Source organism: Podarcis melisellensis, assembly GCF_964234715.1.
Source record: "Podarcis melisellensis genome assembly, chromosome: 5".
Lineage (NCBI taxonomy): Eukaryota > Metazoa > Chordata > Lepidosauria > Squamata > Lacertidae > Podarcis > Podarcis melisellensis.
The window spans coordinates 79954254-79980344 of NC_138537.1; the positions used below are offsets into that span (position 1 = coordinate 79954254).

Below are 26091 nucleotides of genomic sequence, written 5' to 3' on the forward strand. Positions count from 1 at the left end.
TATTAACCCTACCCACAGGCAAAGTGTTCCTCTTTGCCACAGCTAATTTTTCCAGTACTTCCCTGTCACTGGCGAAGTCCATTTCAAAACAGCTGAAAAGGTCAGCTGAACATCCCCTCCACTTTGAATGCACTCAGTTCACATCCTGGCATGAAAATTCACAGTAATTTGATATAGAAATCTTCTAGGCTTTCCTCCCTCCTCTCTTCCTGGCTTATTACAGCTTTCCCCCTTGTTATATTCATGTATGATACTGATTATGGATGTCGGTTTTGCTTCGTTTAGAACTGCAGTTTGTGCAATCCATGTAAGACCGAGCTTAATTCCTATCCAAAATGGCATATGGATTCACTTTAAGACAGTGTCAAGAGAGAATCTTGGGAAAGGTCTGCAGCTCTGTAACAGAGCATATTCTTCGCATTCATAAGGTTTTAGTTTCAATCCCCATCACCTCCGGTAAAAGAACTTTGGATAGCAGGCCTGGAAAGACCTATGCTTGAGACCTTGGAGAGCTCCCCTTGGAGACCTAGGTAGGCCAACATTCTGACCCAGTGCAAGGCAGGATCATATGTTCAGCCTTGACAGATGGTCAAGGAAAAGCAGATGGGATGGAAGGAACAAGGACCGCTGATGAAGAAAATGGATAGAAACTAGTTGCAAAAAGTGATGCCTGATTGCTGCTGCTGCTGCAAGAAAGAGGAAGTATTTATAATAATTAGAATAATGGGAAGCAGGGAACAAAACAGGACATTCATTCACTTCTGTACATGGAGAGAGAGGAAATGGTAATTCATAGCAGGCTACTGTTGTAGCGCAGTAAGGAGGCTAAGGAAGAAGCTGTTCCTAGAGCATCCCTCAATACTGTTTTCAAATCAGGCTCAATAGCACCCAACACAAGCACAAACCTACAGTAATACCAATACAGACATAGCACTAAGGTAAATTGAGTCTTTTAGACTGACACCAAATGATTTTAAATAAATAAATAAAATAAAATACAGTGTGTATGTAGCTTATTATTTTTGTTTGATTCTATGTTACATATTTTTATGTTTTTAATACAGGCAACCCCTGATTTGCACAGCGGTTAAATTGTGCCCCTGCCATGCTCCCACTGCCAGTCTGCCCCCTTTTCTGGACACTTCCAGATCACTGCTATGCATGCATGTGCAGTCGCGCACAAAACTAATGCACATAAATCGGTCATTACCTGTATTCTAAACTGCCCTGTGATCTTCGAGTGAAGGGTGGTATAGAAAGTGAATAAATAAATGAAGTAATATCAGTTACTCCTTCTGCAATAATGGGAAGAATGAGCTGCAGAAATACTATTTTGGACTACTGGTATTCATGATTTTATGCAGCACTGTCCATTAGCATGACTGTCCCCAAGGACTGACAGTGTAAAGTTTGATAATGAGGAGGAACAAAGGCAACAAGGTATGAATGTGAGCAAATAGTCTTTTAAAGCAGTTTCTTCTACAGAAAAATGTTCGTTTCCTTTTCAGCAGCACATCTCTTGGGTTTTAGCTATAAATGCTGCAATTATTCCAAGGGGGGATATGATTCAAAATTACAGCACAGCATTCCAAAAGTACTTTGGTTCTCACCTCAAAGGGCAAAATGCAACAAAGCAGTGATACAGAGCAGGCCAACCAACCTGAGATAAATGTACTTTTCCCCAGAGCTGTGAAATAAAATTAACTCTTGAAAGGGAGTTCACTAACTGTGACCCAGTGCTAGCAATTTATGGGTCAGATATTTAACTCCTGCAAAATTACAAACGCTCCTCTAAAGTGAGCACTTGATTCTTTTAGGAAAATCAAAACTTCTCGCTATGCAAACTCTAAGGATCCCATTTTAATAAAACAACTCTACCAGTTCAGAAAGTAATTTGATCCAGTGGGTGCCTCATCCCATTGTCCCTCATTTCCTTTGGAAGACAGCAGGCAGGTGGAACCAGGCCAAAATATTCTGCTTCTTCGTATGGCTATAGCACCAAAAACTAATTTCCAGAATTCCTTGCCAAGTCATGAAGTAGGATTGGAGAACCTATGGTTCACCAGATGCTGGACTCAAATGCCCATCAACTCCAGCCAGCATTGCAAATAGTCAGGATGATGGGAGTTGTAATCTGGAGGGCCTCAGGTTCCCCATCCCTGTCATAAAGGATGACGGGGATTAACCCTTGGACCACACACACTTGCATACATCTGGGAAGTGTCACCCCATCAGCCTCTATGATGTCACATGGCCTTCTGGGACACACTGTTTCACTGACACTTTGAAACCAACTGGCCTGCTTTCTCTTGACTACTGGAGACTAGTGCAGGGTCCAGACCCTCCCCATATTATGTGCTGGGAGACTGAAAGCATTGAATTATGGCATGTGAGTATGGAAATTAGAGATTGGGCAGTTATTGGCTCTTGGCTCCCTATTTTCTGGACAAAATTTAAGATGCTCGTGATTATCTAAGGTAAAAGGTAAAGGTACCCCTGCCCGTACGGGCCAGTCGTGTCCGACTCTAGGGTTGTGCGCTCATCTCGCTCAAGAGGCCGGGAGCTGGTGCTGTCCGAAGACACTTCCAGGTCACGTGGCCGGCGTGACTAAGCTGCATCTGGTGAGCCAGCAGCAGCGCCGCACACGGAAATGCCGTTTACCTTCCCGCTATAAAGCGGTCCCTGTTTATCTACTTGCACTTAAGGGTGCTTTCCAACTGCTAGGTGGGCAGGAGCAGGGACCGAAAAACGGGAGCTCACCCCACCGCAGGGATTCGAACCGCCGACCATACGATCAGCAAGTCCTAGGCACTGAGGTATTACCCACAGCACCACCCGCGTCCTAATTTAAGATTTAAATTTAAGATTTAAATTTAAGATTTAAATTTAGGATTTAAATTTAAGATTTAAATTTAAGATTTAAATTTAAGATTTAAATTTAAGATTTAAATCTAAATTTAATATGCTCGGCTCGTGATTATCTATAAAACACTAAATGGCTCAAGTCCAGCATACCTAAAGCATCAACTCCTCCCCATTGTCCCACCACAATACATAAGACTGGCCTAGACCATGGGTGAGGTAATCTGTAAGGGACTGCATGCCGGTGGAGGTGGAGATAAAAGTGGGCAGGGCCAGAGGTCAAATGGGTGGAGCCAACCTCTTTTCTCTTTCTGCACACCCACTTCCCCCCATTACTTCATGTAAGATCTTTTTGTTCAAAATGCCTTTAAATGGCTAGGGAATGGGCAAGAAAATATTTAAATGAATGCAATATGGAGATTATTTTTTTTATTAACATATTAACAGTGCCAATATTACTACTCAGTTACCCAGTGAACACTGCGCATAGCATAATCCTGTGCAAATATGAGGGCAGAGGGAACCACTTCTACTCTGCACATCCTGATACAGCTCTGTCTCTCTCTCTTCCTTGTTTCAGAGAGTTGATTCCCAAAGAGTTAACACACTCCAGCCATCATTCAGTCTGCTGGTGAGTGCCTCTGTTTGGTTCGGCAAATGAAATTTATTAAAACCATTACATGCACAACAATGGCACAAATACCCAGGCCAAAGTTACTGTATCTAAAACGTGCTTTCATTTAATCAGGAGACAGCGAGGAGATGTAATGAGCTGAGGCAGAACCTTGCTTTCTATGACTTCTCCGACAGTACAACATCCTTTAACTCAGACCGCATCTACCTATTACCTAAGATTTGTTCTTGAAAAAGCAATCACTGAAGAATAATATTCCATTTAATACACCCAAGCTTTTGCTTCTTACAAGCCTGACAGGCATCACATTTTTCCTGTCTCCAGCTACTTCTCCTCAGCCATTTAAAAACAATGTGTAGTTCTATCTCCGCATCCATCTTGTCTACCCATACAATGGAGATCCTGTAGCTGAATTCCAGAAAACTTATCCTCTGCAATGGGGCTGCATTAATCCCAAGATTCATTTCCTAGACAGAAACTCTCCCCCTCTCTTTTGCAAAGATCACAGACATCAGACTAGATAACAGTAAGAGATCTGTCAAGCACGTTTCCATCAGCAGCTCTCAAAAAAGAAGAAAACAATACACAAATCGCAGAGAAATCTAAACAGTCCTAAAGAAGGATGAGGAGAGTTAAGCGAGTTTTGATCTCAACAGATGGTACAACATGTCGTAATTATTATCAAGACACCTGGGGATTCGTTCATCCAAGGAAGATTAAAATTCACTGGTGTATTGGATGCAGCGGTCCAGCAGAGGGAGAGAAAAATATATAATGTACATTGTTCCGCAAAGGCTTTCACCACAACAGAATTCCAAGGTTCAGAGAAACATTTTTCAATAACCTCTAGGTAATTTCTAAAATTTTATATGTCTTAGCTTGGTCTGATACAGTACAATTAGAAATACTCACATTCTCTTCTATGACTGGAGAAAGAAGCCACACAAACAAGGGATTTGCTGCAAACCACTGCACGTGGAAAACATTCAGTGGTTCATAAAAGAAGACAGGGAAGCCTTCTGAACATGTGAAGTTTTGTGGAAACACTGGAGCATCTGCCTGAATGTTCTCACCACTGAAATGGGCCTCATGTTTTTTGCTTCTTTCTTCATCTTAGGTAATGTGTTATATAACCTATCCTCTAGGAAAGGGTGAAATATAAACTCAAATAAAATAAGAATAGACTATTGTACAGATTATATAGTGGAAAGGACCTAACAGAAGCAGAAGACATCTAGAACAGGTAGCAAGAATACAATGAGGAACTATACCAGAAAGAAATGGATGTCTCGTATACCCCAGGTAGTGTGGTTGCTGACCTTGAGCCAGACATCCTGGAGAGTGAAGTCAAATGGGCCTTAGAAAGCACAGCTAATAACAAGGCCAGTGGAAGTGATGGTATTCCAGCTGAACTATTTAAAATTTTAAACGATGATGCTCTTAAGGTGCTACACTCAATATGCCAGCAAATTTGGAAAACTCAGCAGTGGCCAGAGGATTGGAGAAGATCAGTCTACATCCCAATCCCAAAGAAGGGGAGTGCCAAAGAATGCTCAAACTACCGCACAATTGCACTCATTTCACACGCTAGCAAGGTTATGCTTAAAATTCTACAAGGCAGGCTTAAGCAGTATGTGGACCGAAAACTCCCAGAAGTGCAAGCTGGATTTAGAAGAGGCAGAGGAACCAGAGACCGAATTGCAAACATGCGCTGGATTACGGAGAAAGCTAGAGAGTTCCAGAAAGACATCTACTTCTGCTTCATTGACTATGCAAAAGCCTTTGACTGTGTCGACCACAGCAAACTATGGCAAGTTCTTAAAGAAATGGGAGTGCCTGATCACCTCATCTGTCTCCTGAGAAATCTCTATGTGGGACAAGAAGCTACAGTTAGAACTGGATATGGAACAACTGATTGGTTCAATATTGGGAAAGGAGTACGGCAAGGCTGTACAGTGGTGCCTCGCAAGACGAAAAGAATCCGTTCCGCGAGTCTCTTCGTCTTGTGGTTTTTTCGTCTTGCGAAGCAAGCCCATTAGCGGCTTAGCGCTATTAGCGGCTTAGCGGGCTTAGCGTATCAGCTGATAAGCGGCTTAGCGGATCAGCTGTTAAGCGGCTTAGCGGATCAGCTGTTAAGCGGCTTAGCGGATCAGCTGATAAGCGGCTTAGCGGATCAGCGGATCAGCTGTTAAGCGGCTTAGCGGATCAGCTGATAAGCGGCTTAGTGGCTTGGGAAAAAGGGGGAAAGGGGAAAAAACCGCAGGAACTCGCAAGACATTTTCGTCTTGCGAAGCAAGCCCATAGGAAATTCGTTTTGCGAAGCACTTCCAAAACGGAAAACCCTTTCGTCTAGCGGGTTTTCCTTCTTGCGAGGCATTCGTCTTGCGGGGCACCACTGTATATTGTCTCCCTGCTTATTTAACTTATATGCAGAATTCATCATGCAAAAGGCTGGGCTGGATGAATCCCAAGCTGGAATTAAGATTGCTGGAAGAAATATCAACAATCTCAGATATGCAGATGACACAACCTTGATGGCAGAAAGTGAGGAGGAATTAAAGAACCTTTTAATGAGGGTGAAACAGGAGAGCGCAAAATATGGTCTGAAGCTCAACATCAAAAAAACGAAGATCATGGTCACAGGGCCCATCACCTCCTGGCAAATAGAAGGGGAAGAAATGGAGGCAGTGAGAGATTTTACTTTCTTGGGCTCCATGATCACTGCAGATGGTGACAGCAGTCACGAAATTAAAAGATGCCTGCTCCTTGGGAGAAAGGCGATGGCAAACCTAGACAACAAAAGCAGAGACATCACCTTGCCAACAAAGGTCCGTATAGTAAAAGCCATGGTTTTCCCAGTAGTGATGTATGGAAGTGAGAGCTGGACCATAAAGAAGGCTGATCACCAAAGAATTGATGCTTTTGAATTATGGTGCTGGAGGAGACTCTTGAGAGTCCCATGGACTGCAAGAAGATCAAACGTATCCATTCTTAAGGAAATCAGCCCTGAGTGCTCACTGGAAGGACAGATTGTGAAGCTGAGGCTCCAATACTTTGGCCACCTCATGAGAAGAGAAGACTCCCTGGAAAAGACCCTGATGTTGGGAAAGATTGAGGGCACAAGGAGAAGGGGACGACAGAGGACGAGATGGTTGGACACTGGTCTCGAAGCTACAAACATGAGTCTGACCAAACTGCGGGAGGCAGTGGAAGACAGGAGTGCCTGGTGTGCTCTGGTCCATGGGGTCACGAAGAGTCGGACACGACTAAACGACTAAACAACAACAACATTGTACAGATTAAACCGAGACTGATGAAACGGGGTGTAGAGTCGTAGCAAACCTTTTCTGCTCATGTCTCCTGTGCTGCAGCCTTCTTCAACACACCCTAATTGACATTGTTTATTTACTAACTGTATTTTCACCCGACTTTAAGGCAATTGTTCCCTCCCAAAGTGGCTCACATAAAAAAAAAGAGAGGTAACCTGCCATCAGGCTTACAAAGTAAAAAGGCAAGTGGCAGAAGGGAAGGGGAGTGGAAGGAAAGAGGCAGAGGAGAGAGATCAGTTCTTCAAGGTCAAAACAAAGTGGTCCGCTGCAAGTGGGTGTTTATATTCCACTGCAGTGAGGCTGATCTTCCCTTGCTACATTCTTGCTTGAAGGACAGTTGGAGGCTCTTATTCCATTGGCATGTGGGTGGGGCCAGAGTCTCCCCCCCCCCCCACCGCCGCCTTTGCTCCTGCTTTTTCAAGGGAACTAGCAGTTGGAGCTGAACTCCTTCTTGGCTGATGGATGAGGCCTGGTTGGTCTCCCACTTGCCTTATAGTCATTTGTGGACAGCAGGGGATATACAACCTCCCAGTTGTCCTAGGTCGTCCTCATATTTCCTCCTCCATTCTCAAATCAGGTATCTCAAATGACCCTAGCTGTGCAGTGATGACTTCCCTATGGCTTCACAATATGCCACTCTTGTAATATCTCTGGCTGCTCCTGCAGCCATTTTAAAGCTGGGGTCATTCCCTCCGAGACCTACTGTGGCCCATGGATTCAGCAGCAGAGTGGCAGTTGGTACAAATCCGCTCCACTTCCCAGTGGGTAGGAGTTGCGGTGGACCGTGGCCACCCACTCCCCACCGGGGGCGGGGGACTTTGTCCCCCATTGCCTGGGGGATCCCGGCCACATCAGAGCCCGGCCAGCTAATCCGTTGGCTGGGGGGGTGGCCGGGGCTGTTTAAACTGAGGAGCGAGCCAGAGGACTTCCTCTTTGGCTCGCTTCCTCAATCACCTTCCCTATTTGCAGGTTAGGCAATGGCCTTGCTATGGACTTCGGTTTGTCGCCTTGGTTGTCCGAGGGACCTGGTAGGAATTTTTCCACTTGGCAAATTGGCACTGGCCACTTGGTTTTCGCCTACCTCATAGCAATGGTCACAACTTTGTTAGGGTTGCAGTTAGGCATTGTTTGCCCTTGTGGGGGCCATCACCTCCCCCTCCATGCTTAAGGGTATCCTGTTAAAGGAATCTGGGGGTGTTGATCTAGTCTGAAGCCCAGCTGGGGGCTAGGGCCTTGGCACGACCTCAACGGGAACACCAGGGGGAGCTTGAGTTGGTTCGCATTGACAGGGCTCCCCCTACCAGTGGCTTACCCTTACTGGACTTCCAGCACAATGGGCAGGAGTCAGATATAGTCAGGTCCAATCAATGCCTAAGCCAATACCGCTCACATTCTGTAATTTCAATAAAGTTGTGGCCAAAATTTGCCCAATAACATAAACTTAATATCTGTGTCCTTGTGTGAGTTACGGTATGTCAAGGCAATAAACAACTATTTTACTTTTAGAAGACAACTGAAGGCAGCCCTCTTTAGGGAAGTTTTAAATGTCTAATGCTGTATTGTTTTTAATATTCAGTTGGAAGCCGCTCAAAAGTGGCTGGGGAAACCCAGCCAGATGGGCGGGGTATAAATAATAAATTATTATTATTATTATTATTATTATTATTATTATTATTATTATTCCAATGAGGGGGTGGCTGCAGGGTCTCGAGACGCAAGTAAGGATTGTGGGGGAGTGGGGGAGGCTTATAAACTCTTTTGATCCTCCCTGTAACTCTTTTTTACTGTACGTAGAAACATACCACAAACCACCTCAAGCACAAGTTGGGAATACTAGTGAGGTCCAGTAGGTGCCTTCCGGAAGGTGGTGGCACCCTAACTCTGGAATGCCCTCTCCAAGGAGGCCCACCTGGCACCCAATCTTTTGATCTTACAGTGGGGTTTTTTCTAGAAAAAGAGGTGCCAGGACTCACCATGAACACCTGCCTTGGGGGGTGGCATATAAATGTTGTAAATTAATTAAATAAATAAATGCTTGAGATAAATACAGTGGACGCTTGGGTTGCGAACATGATCTGTGCGGGATGCACGTTCGCAACTCACAGTGTTCGCAACCTGCATCTGCACACACGTGGGTTGCGATTCGGTGCTTCTGCGCATGCGCAAAGCGCGATTTAGCACTTCTGCGCATGTGTGACCGCCAAAACCCGGAAGCAACCCGTTCCGGTACTTTTGGGTTTCGGCGGTCCGCAACCTGAAAAGACGCAACCTGAAGCGGCTGTAACCCGAGGTATGACTGTAATCAAATGCACAGACGAGCAAAATCGTGTGGGGCATTGCCACCCAGCACAATCCCCTTGGTGGTGTGGGCAGCACCACTGGGCATGACAACGCAGCTCATCTACTTTATATGTTGCCGGATCATACCGCCTGAAGTGAGTCACTTCAGCCACAAATCTGACACCTGCTGATTCCGCGTTTCAGTTCTCGGTGGCTGTAAAACCTGCTAACATGAAAACCTCCTTGTTTGCCCTTGTCAAAGGCAACTGGTCTGAAACTCTTAATAGGACTAATACACAAATTCTGCATACCCTTAAGAAAATTACTGGGTTGTGCCCAAAGCCCTTGGCAGCTCGCCGACTGCAGTCTGTAAGCCATCAGGCATGCTACAAGCTTTGCTAAAACTCAAGTTAATAAATAGGGAATGGGGGGAGTTTATAAACAGGAAAAGATAATCCAGCACCATTCTGTGATACTATTTCTATTTGTGCAGTGGCATCAGTATTCATAGAACTTACTGAGTAACAACAACAGAGGACAGGCCCCTGCCCTGAGCAGCTTACAATCTAAACTGTGAGAGGAGAGGGAAGCATATCAAATCACAGAGAAAGAGGAAACAGAAAGGCAAAAATAAACCGGAAATTAAGTTTGATCAGATGGATGCTCAACTTTGTTTCAAGAGGAAGAGAAAGGGTGAACTGCACAGGTGTTCTGGAAGGAAGTTCCAGGTACAAGTGGCAGAGCAGGACAAAATCCCATCTGGCAGCTTAGTGCTGTAGTGACGGAGGAATGAAGGTCAATGTCAAGGTGGGATATGCATTGCGGTCTCCGAGTCATGTTTTTAAGGATAATACAATTAAGAAGCCAGTCCTTTCTTGTTGGATTTCACATTCACAAGGTGCATTTTGGCTACTGCTCTTTAGCTTTCACTTGTACAGACTGCTTTCTTCACTTAGCGGCTGAAGCTCACAGAGAAGAATGAACATGGACAACGAGGAGCAGTAAATGCAAAACAAATAGCCCTACATACTTCAAAGCCTCACTGTACAGATGACAGCTTGTTTTTTGTGGCTCCTGCGAGACTCATTCTTTTTCTTCCAGGACCATAACGCTATAAAGCGTCAGGTTCTCTTTCACTCTTAGGGAAGCATTATTGGTTGTTTAAACTAGGAAAGATGGCTGCATACCCGTGTTTTTGCTGGGAACCGCAAGTTTTTCATTCGGCAACTTCACAAACTATTGTGCAGGAGCTGAAGGTTGCTTGAATTTATTTCAAAGTCTTACATGGAACATATTTGGCACACATTTCCCACTAATGCATATGGCTTTTGCAAATACAATAAGTCAAAGTCTTTCACATAGTACCCTGTAATCTCTGCAGAGCAATGAATAGGTAATAAATTAGAGCAGAGGCCAAATGACCCGAATAGCACGTAATGTTCAGTGCCAGGTTGGGGGGCATGGAAGGTATTAACAATGTGAGTTCTCATATGCACCAACAATGAGGCCTCCAATACCCATTTTATAAAGGAACCCCACACTCTATTTTTCCTCTCTGCTGGGCTATGGACAATCAGCGGTGCACACAGTGTTGAAAGTATCAATGCTAGCAGATCTGGAAGAGGAAGTGGGGCAGAATGCTGGAGCAGGAGAGAAAAGAGTCACAAAGCAAGGGGAGGAAATCTGGAGGCAAAAACCAACACAGGCCAGGGTCTAACCCAGGCATGGTGAACCTGTGGCTCTCTAGATGTTGCCAAACCACAGATCCCTAAACACTGGTCCTGATGGAGCTGGTGGGAGTATGAGTCCAACAGCAACAACTGGACAGCCACATGTTCTCCATCCCTGGCCTATCCAGAAGAGGCTGGAACAGGATACAAGCACTCAGCAAGAACAAAGGTAGTCAAGAGAATGGGAGCCTGAGAGTGAAATCAGGGGGGAAAGGAGAGGCAATGCTTAAAATAGTGACTTATTAATACCTAAGACTTGCCTAGGGACGCAGGTGGTGCTGTGGTCTAAACCACTGAGCCTCTTGGGCTTGCCGATCAGAAGGTTGGCGGTTCGAATCCCCACAATGGGGTGAGCTCCCGTTGCTTGGTCCCAGTTCCTGCCAATCTAGCAGTTCAAAAGCACACCCAAAAGTTCAAGCAGATAAATAGGTACCACTCTGGCGGGAAGGTAAACGGCATTTCTGTGCGCTGCTCTGGTTTCAGTGCTCCATTGCAGCAGAAGCGGCTTAGTCATGCTGGCCACGTGACCCGGAAAAACTGTCTGCAGAGTGGACAAACACCGGCTCCCTCGGCCTGTAAAGCGAGATGAGTGCCGCAACCCCAAAGTCGTTTGCAATTGGACTTAACTGTTAGGGGTCCTTTGCCTTTATTTATCACTTGCCTAATGCATTTTGATTTTTAAAAAAAAAATCTTCAGGGGCATGTATAGCTGAATAACGTAATGCTATTCACTCCCCAATTCCAAATGGCAAGAAGTTCCAAAGCAGATGCTACAGAGTTTGTTCCCTTTGGATGAGAGAGAGCTCTACAGACCTATAGTCCCTTCATAATATCTCTTTGTTTGAAAGAGACAATCAACAATGTTCCGAGAAGTTTCTTCTCAGATGCAAGAAGAGTCCATAGGGCTATGATGCACCTGACCTATATTCACCACAATTTCCATTGTTTGCCCAGCTTGTCACAATAGCTTCCATTATGAAAAGGGCAAAGCTCCAGGGTGGAGATGGTGGGGAAGAGTCAGCAACTTGTGTCTGTTCTAGTTATTGGATAGATTCCTTTGTCTGTTATGTAGACTACAGAAGCCTGTATCCCCACCCCCACCCCTTTCCATCTACTTTCAATTTGGGCAACCTGGACTGCTCTAGAGAATTTCTGAAACACCTGTTCCGTGTCCCCCACAGAGATGTCAGGGTGACATTCTATCCTTTCGTTGACTCTCTGGTTCAGTTCTCAATCAGCATGTTATGCATCAGATGTTATCCAGCTGTAGTACATGAGGTTTACCTAGGTTTTTCTTCCAGGCCAGATTTGCCCAGAGGTGATAATGTGAGATCAGTTGAAACCAGGGTGGGTGGGAAACCTGTGAAATGCACCCCCCCCGCAATGTTTCTGGACTTCAACTCCCATCAGCCCCAGTCAGCAAAGTCAATGGTTAGGGATGAAGACAGCTGTAGTTCAGTAACAATTTGAAGGTTGTAGTAGCCTGGCTATCCAAAAACATTTCTCTCACTTGTAAAATAATGGCTAGATTACATCAACAGGGTGGGTGGATAACCTTTGTGCAATTGTGAAGCATTTTAAGTATTAAGAAGGAGGTGGGCTCATAATCAGGTGGGGAAGGGGAACTCTCTCTTCGCATTTACTCTCCCAATACCTTCTTAAAAGAAACATGCTGTGCTGGAGCTGTTCCAGGGAACATTCAGCCAAATCCATTTGGAAATGGCTTAAGGCAAAGGATGGAACCTGGACGTTTTGAGGCCCTGCTTAGTAATTCTATCCTAGCCACATAATGAAGAAGGGCAATCCACCTAAGTAATCTTGTATTTTGCTGTCTTGAGCTGTCTTTTGCCTGTTTCCTCTTTGTGTCACAGTTTTATCAGTCTGGGCCCAGGATTTATGAAATATCCTGCTTCGATTGTTTGGTTACACGCTTCTTTGGAAGAACTTAATGCCCAGATTAGAGAAGAGGGATTCGGAAATTATGGCTGGAACAGACAGATGGATCTCAGACCTTAAAGCCGTTCTTCCCTACAGCTTGAGTTTATGTTGGACATCCAAGCTGACCTGGATAAATTTGGTGGTGGCAGTTATAAAATATTAGCAGTTGCCAATAAGTTAAAATACATATGGGCTAAGAGTGAATGATTTCCTTCCTGTGCAACCACAGGTTTGAAAGCAATAAAAAGGAGGGTAGGAAACCTCCAATGTTGTGTATACATTGAATGTAGTAGATGTCATATCTGAAGTGCTCCCATTGGTAGGCTTCTTATATATGGAAGTTACGGTCCTGAAGCACCTTTCTTTCTTAAGACATTCAGAAAGGCTATGTGACTAATGATAACATATGTACAAGTGGAGCCTGCAAGAAATGTTGCTGTACAGTATATCCTCACCCCCTAACACAGAAGCAGGGAATGTCAGTCCTCCTTTGGGTCAAATGCAGCCCTCCAGACCTCTGCATCTGGTTGTCAAGACTCTGTACAGGCTATACCCCTCACTGACCCAACTGTATGCTTTTGTCTACCAATTTTACCTGGCTGGAATGTCTTCTTGACCTGTGATAATACCCTTCCTCATCTGAATGGGGGATGGAGAGTGGTATAAGTCTGACCACACCCCAGAAGACTCCTCACAAAGGAATGTGACCCTTAGAGCATGGGTGGGGGGTCTTTTTCAGCCTAATAGGAATGTTCCAGCCAGCCAACCAACCAGCTGTGTCTTCATCCAGCTCAAGGATACTATAACCTGTTGAGGTGCAAGGAAATCAATTCACTCTTCCCCTCTTTGGGTTTCCATTTTCCTTTCCCAGTTAAATATTTTGATGCTCAACCTGAAACCCTTTGAAAGGATCTAACCTTCACATAGCAAAGTGCTTGAAGGCAGGCACCAAAAATCACTAGCTAGTATTACGGCGTTAAGACTTGAAAAAAGCCAGCCTTTGATCCGAGCACATACTTAACTCTCAACATCTGAGGAATCCCACTGGAGTTAAAAGTTTAAACACATATGCGGTGGTTAATTGCTTTAAAAGGTCAAGACCTTATTGTTTCACAGCAGGAGTACATCTCAGCCAACACATGGGTGTATTTCACACAGTGACATAAGCACAATACTCAACTTGCACGCTAGTCATAAAAATTGATCATTTTAAGCCTCCCCCCCCATTCTACCCCTCAGTTAAACAAGTCTTATATCAACCAAGCCAGCTGTCATTGATATCCACTATCCAGTCCCAGTGGGAGCCTTTGAACATGAACCAAAGCAGCTGCCTTCTAGACAAAACTAGGTGATAACTGCCAATACCAGAATGAGGTTCTAGCCTTAGTTCCATCGTCAGTTCACACATTTGTGAGTTTTTATATCTGTACTTAGGATTTTGGAAAAGTGTGCCTACTGTGAATGAGTCAAACGCAAACATGTATCAAGTGGCTACACTCTCTCAAGATTTTGCGGTGTGACTCAATTGTTTATCAAAACTTTAGGTTTGTGCATTTAAAGTGGATTAAAGCCCTCAGTTGCCCTAGCACAACAAATCTACTTTATTAAAACAAAAAACAAAAAACAGATTTTTTGCAGTTTGGAAAGTGAAAAGGAAATGTACTGAACAAATGACAAACAGGAAGAACACCCCACAAGCAAATCGGGATGAATGCTCATTGTTGTACAACCACCCCACAAACATCAGAACAAATGCTCAATAAATAAGTTAGAATTAGCTACAGCTCCCTTCCCTGCCAGCTAAACAGCTGGTTATAAACCTAGTTTTTTGGCATGTACGTAGTTTGTGAAAAGGTCTTGCACCCATTGTTTCTGAAACCTCAGTTGTTACATTGGTTAGCAACAATCCTCAGACTAGCACAAAAGAGCAACCGTGGTGACTGTAAAGTCTCCTGATTGGTCCTTTCTACATCACCACTTCTCAAGTTCCCTTACTACATCCTTAGACTGGAGTCTTACTGCTCAAGCTGCAATGAACCTCAGATCTTCTTTTCTGCCAGATCTCTTGTTACTTTCGGCTGTGCTAACACTTCCAGTTCCCCAACATTTGCTGCTGGGTTAAACTGTCCCAATTTGCAGCAGCAAAGTGGTGGAGTTCAGTCTGCTTCCCTCCCTGTTCAATTCAATGGGAATGCATGGAACGCTCAGAAGACTTAACCTGATGGCCAAGCTCCATCAGTGTCCATGGAGGCTTCCACCATCAGCTTCTGAGAGGGGAATTTTTGTCACAACCATGTTAGGGAGGGGGATATGGTTAACCCCCCCCATGAGCTTTGGGGAGAGTAGGTTGTACGCTGAGACCTTTCTAATCCAGCAAGTGTTAAAATTTAATCAAGGAGTCAAATTCCTGGAATAGCCATCAAGAGAACAAAGGAAAGGGGCTCGGTGCAAGGCAGAAAATGGGTGAGGTCCCCTCCTTCAATTTGTGGGCAGTTAGAAAGACAAAGGCAGAACTGAGAGTTGATGTGAGCTAGAAGCCAGCAGCAAAGCTGAGAGTCAGAGAGACAGAGCAATGCTCGATTTCTATTTGAACCCAAGGCCATGACCATGGGAGAAACAAGAGCCTTTGGGGATGTTAATGCTGTGAACCCCTTCATCACTGGCTCAGGTTGCATATATGTGTAAATAAACCATATATCATATAGACACCACAATCTCCGCTGTGACCTCGTGCCAAAGGAAATATGAACCCTGAGTAAGAGCCTGGAGATGGTTATTCCGCTGTTTTAGTAGCGTTTTAGCATTTTGCAGTTTGAGTTAATTTTTTGTTAATTGCAAACCACTCTTGATTTTCTTGGAACTGAAAAATAGAGTATCTGATTCCTCAAATCAATGCCAATATTGCTGACATATATAAAGCTGCTTATGTATATTTATATGTATTTTCCTAATTTTAATAGGTCCCATTCAAAAAGTAAATTAAAGGTAGAATGGCTGTTAGCCTCCAATTTTAGCAGCTGAACATTCTCACCTCACTGCATAACAGGGGTTTTTAATGGAATTACAGGAAAGTAGCAGAAGAGTGCTGCTTGGTCTCAGACCTCTATAGCTGCTTCTTTTGACACAGCTGAGTACGTTTCCATACCTCCTCCTGCACTTGGTCTCCCCCAATGGGAATAAAATAGATTGACTCTAATAGGTTTTAATGTACAATGATTAGCTCATTTATAAAAGATTTCTACCAAAGCCTCAATTATTTAGATGCAGATCAAGATCAAAAGAGATCAAAGCATATCCTGAACCTGTAGGAAAAATCAAGATGTTAATTAAATGAGGAGAAGATCAATGGACTCTAACCTCATCTATATGATGCAGGAGGAGGAATGTATTAAAATTCAGGACAGCCAGGACACTAGCACACAGGAGAATGCCATGCTGGCTGCGCAGTGCTGCTTTTTGCTATATGAAAAGGCATTACATCAAGTCATGGACCTTGATTCATGATTCATTACCCGCCACAAACAGATGACATCTGACCCACAAAGAAAGATTAATACAACTATTTCAGCCGCATGTTTGTAAGTGCATCCTATGCTGAAAAAGTCAAAGTAGTAATGAATTATGACACATATGTCACATGACATGTCAACAACCCAAGATTCATATACTGGGAAGCTTAAATAACATCGGTGCAATCTAGTCCTTAGGGTCATTCAAGCCCAGTGCTGGAAGTCAGTTTATCACTACCTGCCTCTTTCCAGCAGCACCATTTGCTATGGCTGAATAGACGCAGCGCAGTGCAGGGTTTTGTTTTCTTTCACCACTGGGGTTCATGTTGATGAAATCATCCCCAACTGTAAGTACATTGGAAGTCAGCCTCTAAATCAGAGCTGAGTGGCAAGGAGTTGCACAGGTTACCCTTTTCAGCCTGAATTTGTTACACAGATGGCACACATCTGGCTAAAACTGCCTAGTCAGCATACAGGTTGCCAACTCCCTAAGTCAGTGAGAAGGCTGATTATACTGCTTTGAGGTTTTTCCCTACAATTTATCAGTGTGTGCATTTTATGAGATAAATAAGCACAGCACTAGCAAAACAGCAGCCAATGCATATGGAAAGGGAAGGCTTGTTTAGTGCAGGGACTGGGGTGGGGCTGCAATGTGTCTCAATGTACAGTACTCTTTGCAAAGACACCTGAGCCTCTTTCTCCCACGGAAGCCACACCAGCAGGAGTCAGCCCATCAAGACTGCTTTGCCCACTCTGAGGAAACACTGTTTGACATTTACCATCTAGCTCAGGGCTAGGGACCCCTTTTCTGCCCAAAAGCTGCATTCCTTGCTGGGCAGTCTTCTACAGGTCACATGCCAAAGATGACCAGGGTCAGAGGCAAAACCAAACATAGTAATAAATGCAAATTTTACCTCTGCACAGTGGCTGATTTCTGCAGATGTTCACTACCCCCTCCCTAACCTCCATCTATGGGGCATTGTCAGAGCTGAAGGACAATATCCAGTGTGGCTCAGAAATGTCCCCAGGGCTAGATACTGTTTGGCCCCAGGCCCAAGGTTCCCCCATCCCTGAGCTACAACATCTGGATTGAGCTGGAAAGCTCAGTTGGTTAGAGTGTCTGTCTTGAACCATAGGGTACACCCATCACCAGGATCCTCTTCCTCCTCCCCATTGTCCTGCCAGTTTATGACAACATGGTGCTCATAATGCCAAGGTTGCAGGTTCAATCCCAGTGAGGGACAGCTGCATGGTTCTGCATTGCAGGGTGTTGTACTAGATGATCCTCAGGTCCCTTCCAACTCCATGATTCAAAATGGAGGACAGACTGAGGAGTTTGTGGCAACCTTTGAGGGAGCTGAGATGCAGAAATTCTGCCCACCTTCCATGCCTGCCTTTCAATGCTGCTATATTCATTTCTAATGTCTGATGATCCTACAGCAATTTATATTCTTAGCATCCACAGTCACTGTTAGGAACTAAAGCATCAGTGCCAGGCCCAAATATCACAACCTATCCTTTAGGTCTCCATTAGGTCCTTAGATAGTTCCCCACCCTAAGCCATCTGAGATGGTTTCGGATGCTGCAACATTTCTAAGGTAGGAACCTTCACTCTTGCAGAGGTCCAGTGGCTTGGTTTAGTCTGAACTTTATTAACCCAGACACACACAAAAGGCAAAGTGGGAAGATCAGAGGGAAGCTCACATTTCTACTGGACAGTGTTTGCAGCTCAGTAAGGAAGCCAACATCACAGAGTGTGCAGCATGCCACTTACTGGCATTTTAGCAAAGCAAGCCAAAGAACTGATGGCAGTTACACAAATCTTGGAACCATAAAAAGGGCAACAGATAAAGGGAGGGGAAATGATTTGTTGAGAAATAGAGAGAGGTTCCAGAGGGAAAGAAGGCCTCGGGGAGAAAATGAAAGATCTAATTATTTGGTGAAGCAAGGAATATTAACACATCACTCATGTTTAGCATTAGCAATCATGAGAGTTCCACATCACTGCATTGTACAGCACGAAGCCGGAACCTGTTGAGAATGATAGATATATTCGGTCCTAGACAATGACAGTGTAGAAAACAGATTTTCATTAAGCAAGTGGGAATATCTGTAGATTGCCAGCTATACATCTGTCTCATCAACATAATGCATAGAGTGGAGTGGGAGACTCTAGTTGATCAATGTGCTCAACTAGGTCAGTTGCCCTAAGAAGATCTTTATGGATCACATTTAAAGCATTTTAAATATATGTTTGTAAGTGTTTTAGAATGAGAACCAGGCTAGTACAATCCATAGTCTTGTATGACTGATAAAGTTGCCCACTAATTAAATAATTTTAGTTGATTAATCATTTGCCTTGTAACCAAGCAACAGAGGAATTGATTCAGCATTGACTCGTTGTACCTATAAGGCTATTCAAATGCAGCTACATTGAGCATCAAATATGTCCCTGAAAAAAGGCTGAATGGCCCCAAATATTTTTGGATTTGGGTTATCATAGAAAAGTATGTATTGTGTCTACTTTTTTTTTAGTTGTGTTTACATGAGGTTTTGGTGATACTGCTCTATTTTATGGGTTGGGATCAAGTCAAGTCTGCCATTTGTAACATTAAAATCCAAATGGGAGCTAGACCTGGATATTATTATATGAAATGCCCTATAGGCTTCAGATTTGACCAAAGGAATTTTTGTATATTTGGATGCCAAATGTACTAGTTGAGTATTTGGCAGCCTGTTATACCAAAGCGGGGGGGGGGGGCGTTATGCAGCAAATGTTTATAAAACATTCAGTTTTTGCATCATTTTAAATCAGGGCCTGCTCAATATATTTTGATACCAGAAGGGAAAATTCAAATGACCTCCCTAATGCTAACTGAAATGGAGCAGAATCTATTGGAAAGGAAGGACAAGACAAAGAGGTTGATAAAATTATGCTTTGTGAAGAAAATGGGTAGAGATAAATATTTCCCCGTGCTCATCTAAAATGACAAAATGGCAGGGGCTTCAGAACAGGCAATGTGAACTCTTACATTCTGTAGCTTTAGATTGGAATATCCTACCCTGGGATGTGATGATGGCTGCCAACTTGGATGGTTTTAAAAGGGGATTAGACATATTCGCACAATGGCAGTATATGACCTACACGATCAGAGGTACCATGCCTCTGAATACCAATTACTGGGGGAGCAATAGCAGAAAGAGTCTAATGCCTTCTTACCCTGCTTGTAATCTTTCAAAAGGCAGCTGGCTGGCCACTTTGGGTAACAGGATGCTAAACTAGAGAGGAATCACCAAATCATAGAACTGTGGAGTTGGAAGGGTCCCTGCAATGCAGGAATCTCAACAGTCTGATCCATTCACAGGGCTCTTAAGTTCTCCAGAAGTTCTTCTGACTCAAGGCTCATTGATATGCAACTGCTATGTTTTTGTTCATTTCAGTGGCGCCTGAGCAAGAAACCTTGGTGACTCACACAACATGGCAAGATCTGTCTTCTACTCTGCTGCCCTAACCCAAAATCCACCACCAGAGGAAGTTGCTTCACTTTGCCTGAAGAAGAATATGACCACCTTTGCTTTACATACTGTTATGCCTTATTAAGAACTGCCATGGACATGGCAAGGGGGAAGGTTAATTCCATCCAGACCCCACCTGGAAGGCATCTAACTGCCATCAACGTAGTTCTATCAAGTCTGATGGAATAATGCAGACAGTATCACCAGCTCTGCTCCTGCAGCTGATCTGGGAGAAAGACTGCTTCTGGAGTGAGACTCCTTTTTATCGATGGCAAGGCAGCCAGAACCACCACTGACATTGACAGGGAGTTGTTGCTCTTGTAGAGACAGAATTTGCATAAGCAAAACTATCTATATAACTGCATTATAAGAACTGTAACTTTAAAAAAAAAACTTAGCTTGCTTTTCCTTTCTCCCTCCCATTCCTTTTACCTCATGTGCCATGTCTAGATTGCGAGCTGGAGGGCAAGGACCATCTTAGCACAGAGTTCTGGAAGCTGCTCTGAGAGCCTTTTTGGCTAAAGGGCAGGATATAAATGCCATAAATTAATAAGACCCTTTTGCTATCCCTTTGGGAAAAATATGTCCTAAAGCCTCATTTCTTTCCTGAGTACATGTTTGCTTAAATCTTGTTTTCCAAATGGCCTAACATTATCTCTCACCTTAATTACAATACATGGTGGTGACAGCATTAGCTTTGCACCATCTCCTCCCTGGAAGAGCATGCAGCATCAGATGCCATGAAATGCAATTAAGTGTCGCTCAGGCAGCCAGACTGGGCTATATTGGCTTGCTTTTCCTTCAGAATCCACAAGCAGCTCATTGTAGTAGCTACTCAGCCAGAGCAGGCTGATATCTTTGGTGACCTGGCAGGCATGCGGGAAGGGAACCAAATTGCCTCCTAACCAGTTCATGACCTCTGTGCCTTTTCATTATATAGGATCCCAGTTAGCAGCTACTTAGTAGGAAGCAACCTAGGAGAAACTGTACATTTGCTTGCATGCATGCAGACTAAACAGAAGCAAAGCAAGCATGTCACATCACTGCTAGTAAAGGTAAAAGGTCAATGACCCCTGGACGATTAAGTCCAGTCAAAGACGACTATGGGGTGCGGCGCTCATCTCGCTTCAGGCCGAGGGAGGCAACGTTTTTCCGCAGACATCTTTCCGGGTCAGCATCCAGCATAACTAAACTGTTTCTGGTGCAACAGAACACCGTGACGGAAGCCAGAGCACACGGAAATGCTGTTTACCTTCCCGCCACAGCAGTATCTATGTATCTACTTGCATGGTGTGCTTTCGAACTGCTAGGTTGGCAAGAGCTGGGACACAGCAACGGGAGCTTCCCCCTCCTCATGTGCACAGATTCAAATGGCCAACCTTCCAATCACCAAACCCAAGAGGCTCAGTGGTGTAGATCACAGCCTCACCCATGTCCCCATCACTGCTAGTACTGAGGTTGGGTAGCATGGCGTTGAAGAGAGTGGACTGTGAGCCTGAAGTCCTTGGTTCAAATCTTGCCTCGCTATGAACTCCCTTGATTGCCTTAGGCAAACAGCAGTCTCACCCTACCATATATTTAAAGCACTCTTTTACCACGCTTCAACAGTCATGGCTTCCCCAAAGGAATCCTGGGAACTGGCTCGTTCAATATATGCTTGATCACACAAGCATGCATTGTGCCAAACCTGGAAGTAACCTGAAAACGTCACAAAAATATCACAAAAGGGCTTTTCCAATGGTGTTTCAAATATACGTGATTTCACTGACACACACAATGCCTCAGAATATAATCCCTCCATGTAAATGGGGGTGTTGCCTGTACCCAATGTCCCTCTAATGAATTCTGCACCTTCTTAACAGCATAACTAGCTAAGTAGTTAATGTACTCACAAGCTCCCTCTGCCAGCTACTAGACGTTAACTCTGTCCTTTAAAAATGTCAGTGTAGAATAGACACAATGGAAAATATCACTGTATCTAAAATGCCAATGGTTAGATTCTTGGCTTGGCTCCATTTCCTATTGTTGTTTACATATTGCCTATAACAGTAATGTCTCGCTCTGAATGTAACTGACCTGTATGAAGGACTCTGTGATTTGAAAACAGAATCATATGTGACTTTGCTACCTAAGAAAAATCTTTTAATAAAGGAGAGAGAGAGAGACTTACTAGCTCATCAGGCAGAAGGGTAGGGGAAAATCCACTGCAGTAACAATGTTAACCTTTTACTCCCAGTGGGATTGTAACAACTACAGTAATAAGAAAATGAAGTTGCAGAAGCACATGGAAAAGATCTGGTCAACTGCTTATCTCGCATGTCTTTATGAATCCGAGTAATCCACCATTTTTCTCAAAATGGCATTAACATTACTGCTCTCTTACTATTTATATTATAGTAGTATCTAGGGTATTGCTCTGAAAACTGTTTTCCTCATTTAGTTACATGAACACAAACAAAACAACTTGCTGTATGAAAAACACCACAGCCTTTAGCCAAGGGCTGAGTAAATGCCCTTCTCTACTGAAGAGAATGCATCTTCTTCTCTATTAAAAGGAAAGTACATGAGTGGGGAATGGGTCTAGAATTCAAAACCAGCCAACAACTCTTTTGTTTTTGTTTTTTAAAACCAAGTTTCTAGACCATATGATTAAGTGAATGAGTCTGAAGGTGTGTGAGCAGTTTCTGCTTAAATCCCAAAATGAACATCTCAGTAGCATTTGCAGCCATCAGAAAAGGTGGGGCTTAAGAATCCTGCATAACCCATTGCACTCCCCATTCCTCAGTAAGAAGGCGCGATATTAACACTGCTCCAAGTTTAAATGATAAACTGTATAAATTCATCTACAGTGGTACCTCTGGTTACAAAGTTAATTCATTCTGGAGCTCCGTTCTTAACCTGAAACTGTTCTCAACCTGAGGAACCACTTTAGCTAATGGGGCCTCCCACTGCTGCCACAACGCTGGAGCACGATTTCTGTTCTCATCCTGAAGCAAAGTTCTTAACCCAAGGTACTATTTCCGGGTTAGCAGAGTCTGTAACCTGAAGTGTCTGTAACCCAAGGTACCACTGTAATTAGAAGGAGAAATCAACATGGTGCAGGACTTTACCCTCTAAATGTGTCCAGGGAAAGGAGTCTTCGGCGTGTGGGTTTCTCCTCCACCGGTCTTGGGCTCTCTGCAGAATTAAGTTCCTAAAAGGGAAAGTGGAGAAAAGAGTGATGTACCTTTGTTGACAGTCAAGTTCTCCATTCAGGGAGGGTCAGAGCATGGCAAAGACTGAAAAAGCTGGAAGTCAGAATTGATGTAAGATTAGAGTTTTGCTAATTACTTAGAGCAAAGTGGTCCAACATGAGTCCCTCAAGGCCTTTTTTGGCAACCCCCAGGAATATTTGACCTCCGCCACAGTCCTCCAACTGCCTTCCCAAAGCCAGGTAAACAAAGGAGGCATGAGGACTCTGACAGGTTCCTAGGGGCTTCCCACTTCCTTCCCAAAGTCTAGATAGCACTTTCCCAGCTTTGAGAAGAAGGCGTGGAGGGCTCTAGGACCCTGTCAGAGCTTCGTGCCTCCTTCCCAAAGCCCAGTGCTTTGCTTAAGCAGTTTTGGGAAAACAGCACAAGGGCTGCAGGGGGGGCATCATATGTTGGCCTCTTTTTGAACTGTTAGAAAAGACAGTTCCCATTCAAGCTGGTCATTATAATAATTTTGCCACATTAAGAATTTGGAGGATGTGTCAAAGCTGGTGCAGAATGGGCCAGAATGACCCCCTTACACATAAAACTGCTGTCAAAAACTGCAATGTGTTAGAGACACTTAAGAACACACACACACACACACACACGTATTAACTTCTTCACTGCCAGAACCCATCTGGAACACAACTGAAAGGCCTAGAATGGAGACTTCCAAGCTAGCAAAGTTAGCCAAATTCATCAGAATGAGTAAACCACAAAATGTCCACAGAAGCCACATTCCAATACCAGTTCTGGGCCATAAATGGTATTCCCCACCATAAAATGGCCTAAAATGCCAACTTCTGTGCTAACTGAGTTAACCAAATTCATCAGTCACACAAGTCTAGAAAGGAATCCTGAAGAAAACTTCCACAAAAATCATGGTCAAATATCCATTCCAAGCATTAAAAGCATTTTGGATTGATGCAACGAGCCACGGTTCATCCACAGAAACCATGCCCCAATACTCATTCCAAGCATCAAGCGCTACTCCAAAAAAATGGAATGTCATGTTCTGAACCAGCACAGCCAGCCAAATTAATGTCGCATTGGACCCAATGGGCACGATGAAGTAAGCCACAAAACCTCCACAGATACCATATTTCAATATGCATTGCAGGACAAAAACCATTTTCTGTGTAAACAGCCCAGAATGCCTCCTTCTGAGCCAGTCAAACTAACTAAATTCACCAGTGACACGTGACTGGTATGGGCTGTAACATCAATTTGCAAGCCAGGCAATTCACACATTAGAACATAAGAAGAGTCTTGTTGCAGCGGACCAAAGGTCCATCTAGTACAGCACCCAATTCTCACAGTGGCAAACCAGATGCCTAGGGGAAGCTCAGAAGCAGGCGGGACCCAAGTACAATAGTAGTCACTCCACTTGGTATTCCCTGCTAATGGTATCCAGCGCCATACAGCCTCTCACCGTGGAAGTAAAACAGAGCCATCAGATCTTGGAAGCCTTAACCTCTATGAACTCATTTAACCTTTTTTTAAAGTCATCCCAGCCGGTAGCAATCACTCATCTTGTGGGAGCAAATTCCATACTTTAATTATGTGTTGTGCAAAGACGTAGTTTCTGTGGTTTGTCCTTATCCAAATCATATAAGATTCAGCTTCATTCATTGGATGCCCCAGGTTCTGGCATTGTGATGTGAGTGGTGGGGAAACTTCTCATTTCACTAACTGTACAAAGGACTGAAACTGTGGTTGCACCATAGATTTAAATAATGGTGTTATGATATTGGCAGTTTTATTTTCGGCACTGCCTAATGATCCCTAACATGGAATTCTCTTTTTTCCCCACAGCTGCCGCACACTCGGTCAAAATCTTTATCGAGCTAGCCCCTATGACTTCCCAAGGTCACACTCCTCATCTGGCACTCATCCTAGTAGAGGCAGATTCTGTGTAAAAGAGGTGAGATTCAGCCTCGGGGATTTTGAAGGTGCAAACTGAAGTTTTATGTCTCTCCGGTGCCTTACTCCATTACTGTTAAATGGACAATTGAAGCAGTTTGTTAGCAGTTATTATTACTACTCAGAAATTTGGTTGGTTTGTCTAGCTCACAAGTTGCCATTTCAGGGACTTTTTTTTCCAGAATACCATTTATGGTCCAAAGCAAGAACCCAAATGTGGTTTCTCTGGGTGTTTTACAATTTACATCATTCCAATCTGTGAATTGTGAATATGGCTCTTTTGTATTGCTAAGATGGTGGAGTTCCAAGCAGGATTTTCCCCACCTTATATATCCACACTTCTGAGGCATCATGAGGTTGTCTCTGCATTTTCCATCCAATCTTTGCAGCCATATGGTCTAGTCATTGGCTTTTTCCTAACTTATTTTAATAGAAAGCTGAGTTTGATGGTATACTGAATTCTGCATCTCTGGGATGCACTATGTTGGGAAGCATCATAGCAACACATTCCTTTCAAACAGATGATTTTAAAAAAACACACCATTAATTTTAAAATGGTTTCTGGAACCTTGCCTTATGCACAGCTTCTCACGGATAGAGATTTGTGTGCCACTCTTTTACAATCAAGTTTTTGCCCACTTTAAGACCTGGGTGTCAGTGTGGCACTGCCCATATTTCTCAGAACAGGAAATAATGCATCAAAGCCTAAGTGTGCAAACATACATCAAACACTCTTTTCAAAGGATCCAGAAGTCAACAACTGGTATTTCACATTGTGTTTTTACCCCTGAACTATTGCCCAATGTAGATTGTCTCCAAAATACCTTGATAAATTCTGCTTGACATGTACAGTATGCCCATCTCCATTTAAAAATAGAGGAAGCTTACATGCTAATGCTTGTGGGATGCAAAAGGCGAGCCGTGCTTCATTAGATTTGAAGGGACGATTCTCTCCTGGTTAGGCCTCTGGCTTGTCCATATTGAATTACAACGCTAAACAGAACAGGAAGGATCTGCCTGCCTAATTCTGTTTGATAGATCACTTTGTCATTTTCAGATGCCAGATTGGAGATAGCCGCCGCCTCCTTGGCAAAGAATGGTGCTTTAGAGCTCTAGGCTATCAGGAGCAAGCGCTAA

General features: G+C 43.8%; 1 protein-coding gene and 1 long non-coding RNA gene across 5 annotated transcripts in view; one reads left to right on the top strand and one right to left on the bottom strand.

Moving 5' to 3' along the window:
- LOC309371094 (heparan-alpha-glucosaminide N-acetyltransferase-like) overlaps nucleotides 1–26091 on the bottom strand; it is a 179298-nt gene that overhangs the window by 80081 nt on the left and 73126 nt on the right. For all 3 annotated transcript variants that reach the window (XM_081913663.1, XM_081913664.1, XM_081913665.1), the window contains one exon: nucleotides 22909–22991. In XM_081913663.1, coding sequence (XP_081769789.1) covers nucleotides 22909–22991 — 83 coding nt within the window. The remainder of the gene's footprint in view (nucleotides 1–22908; nucleotides 22992–26091) is intronic.
- On the top strand, nucleotides 2313–24984 carry LOC309371256. 2 transcript variants are annotated; one of them, XR_014168976.1, is made up of 4 exons: nucleotides 2313–2393; nucleotides 3443–3493; nucleotides 19724–20047; nucleotides 24847–24984. It is a non-coding gene; the product is annotated as an uncharacterized lncRNA (long non-coding RNA). The 2 variants fall into 2 exon arrangements; XR_014168977.1 differs by lacking the exon at nucleotides 24847–24984 and having other exon boundaries at nucleotides 19724–20670.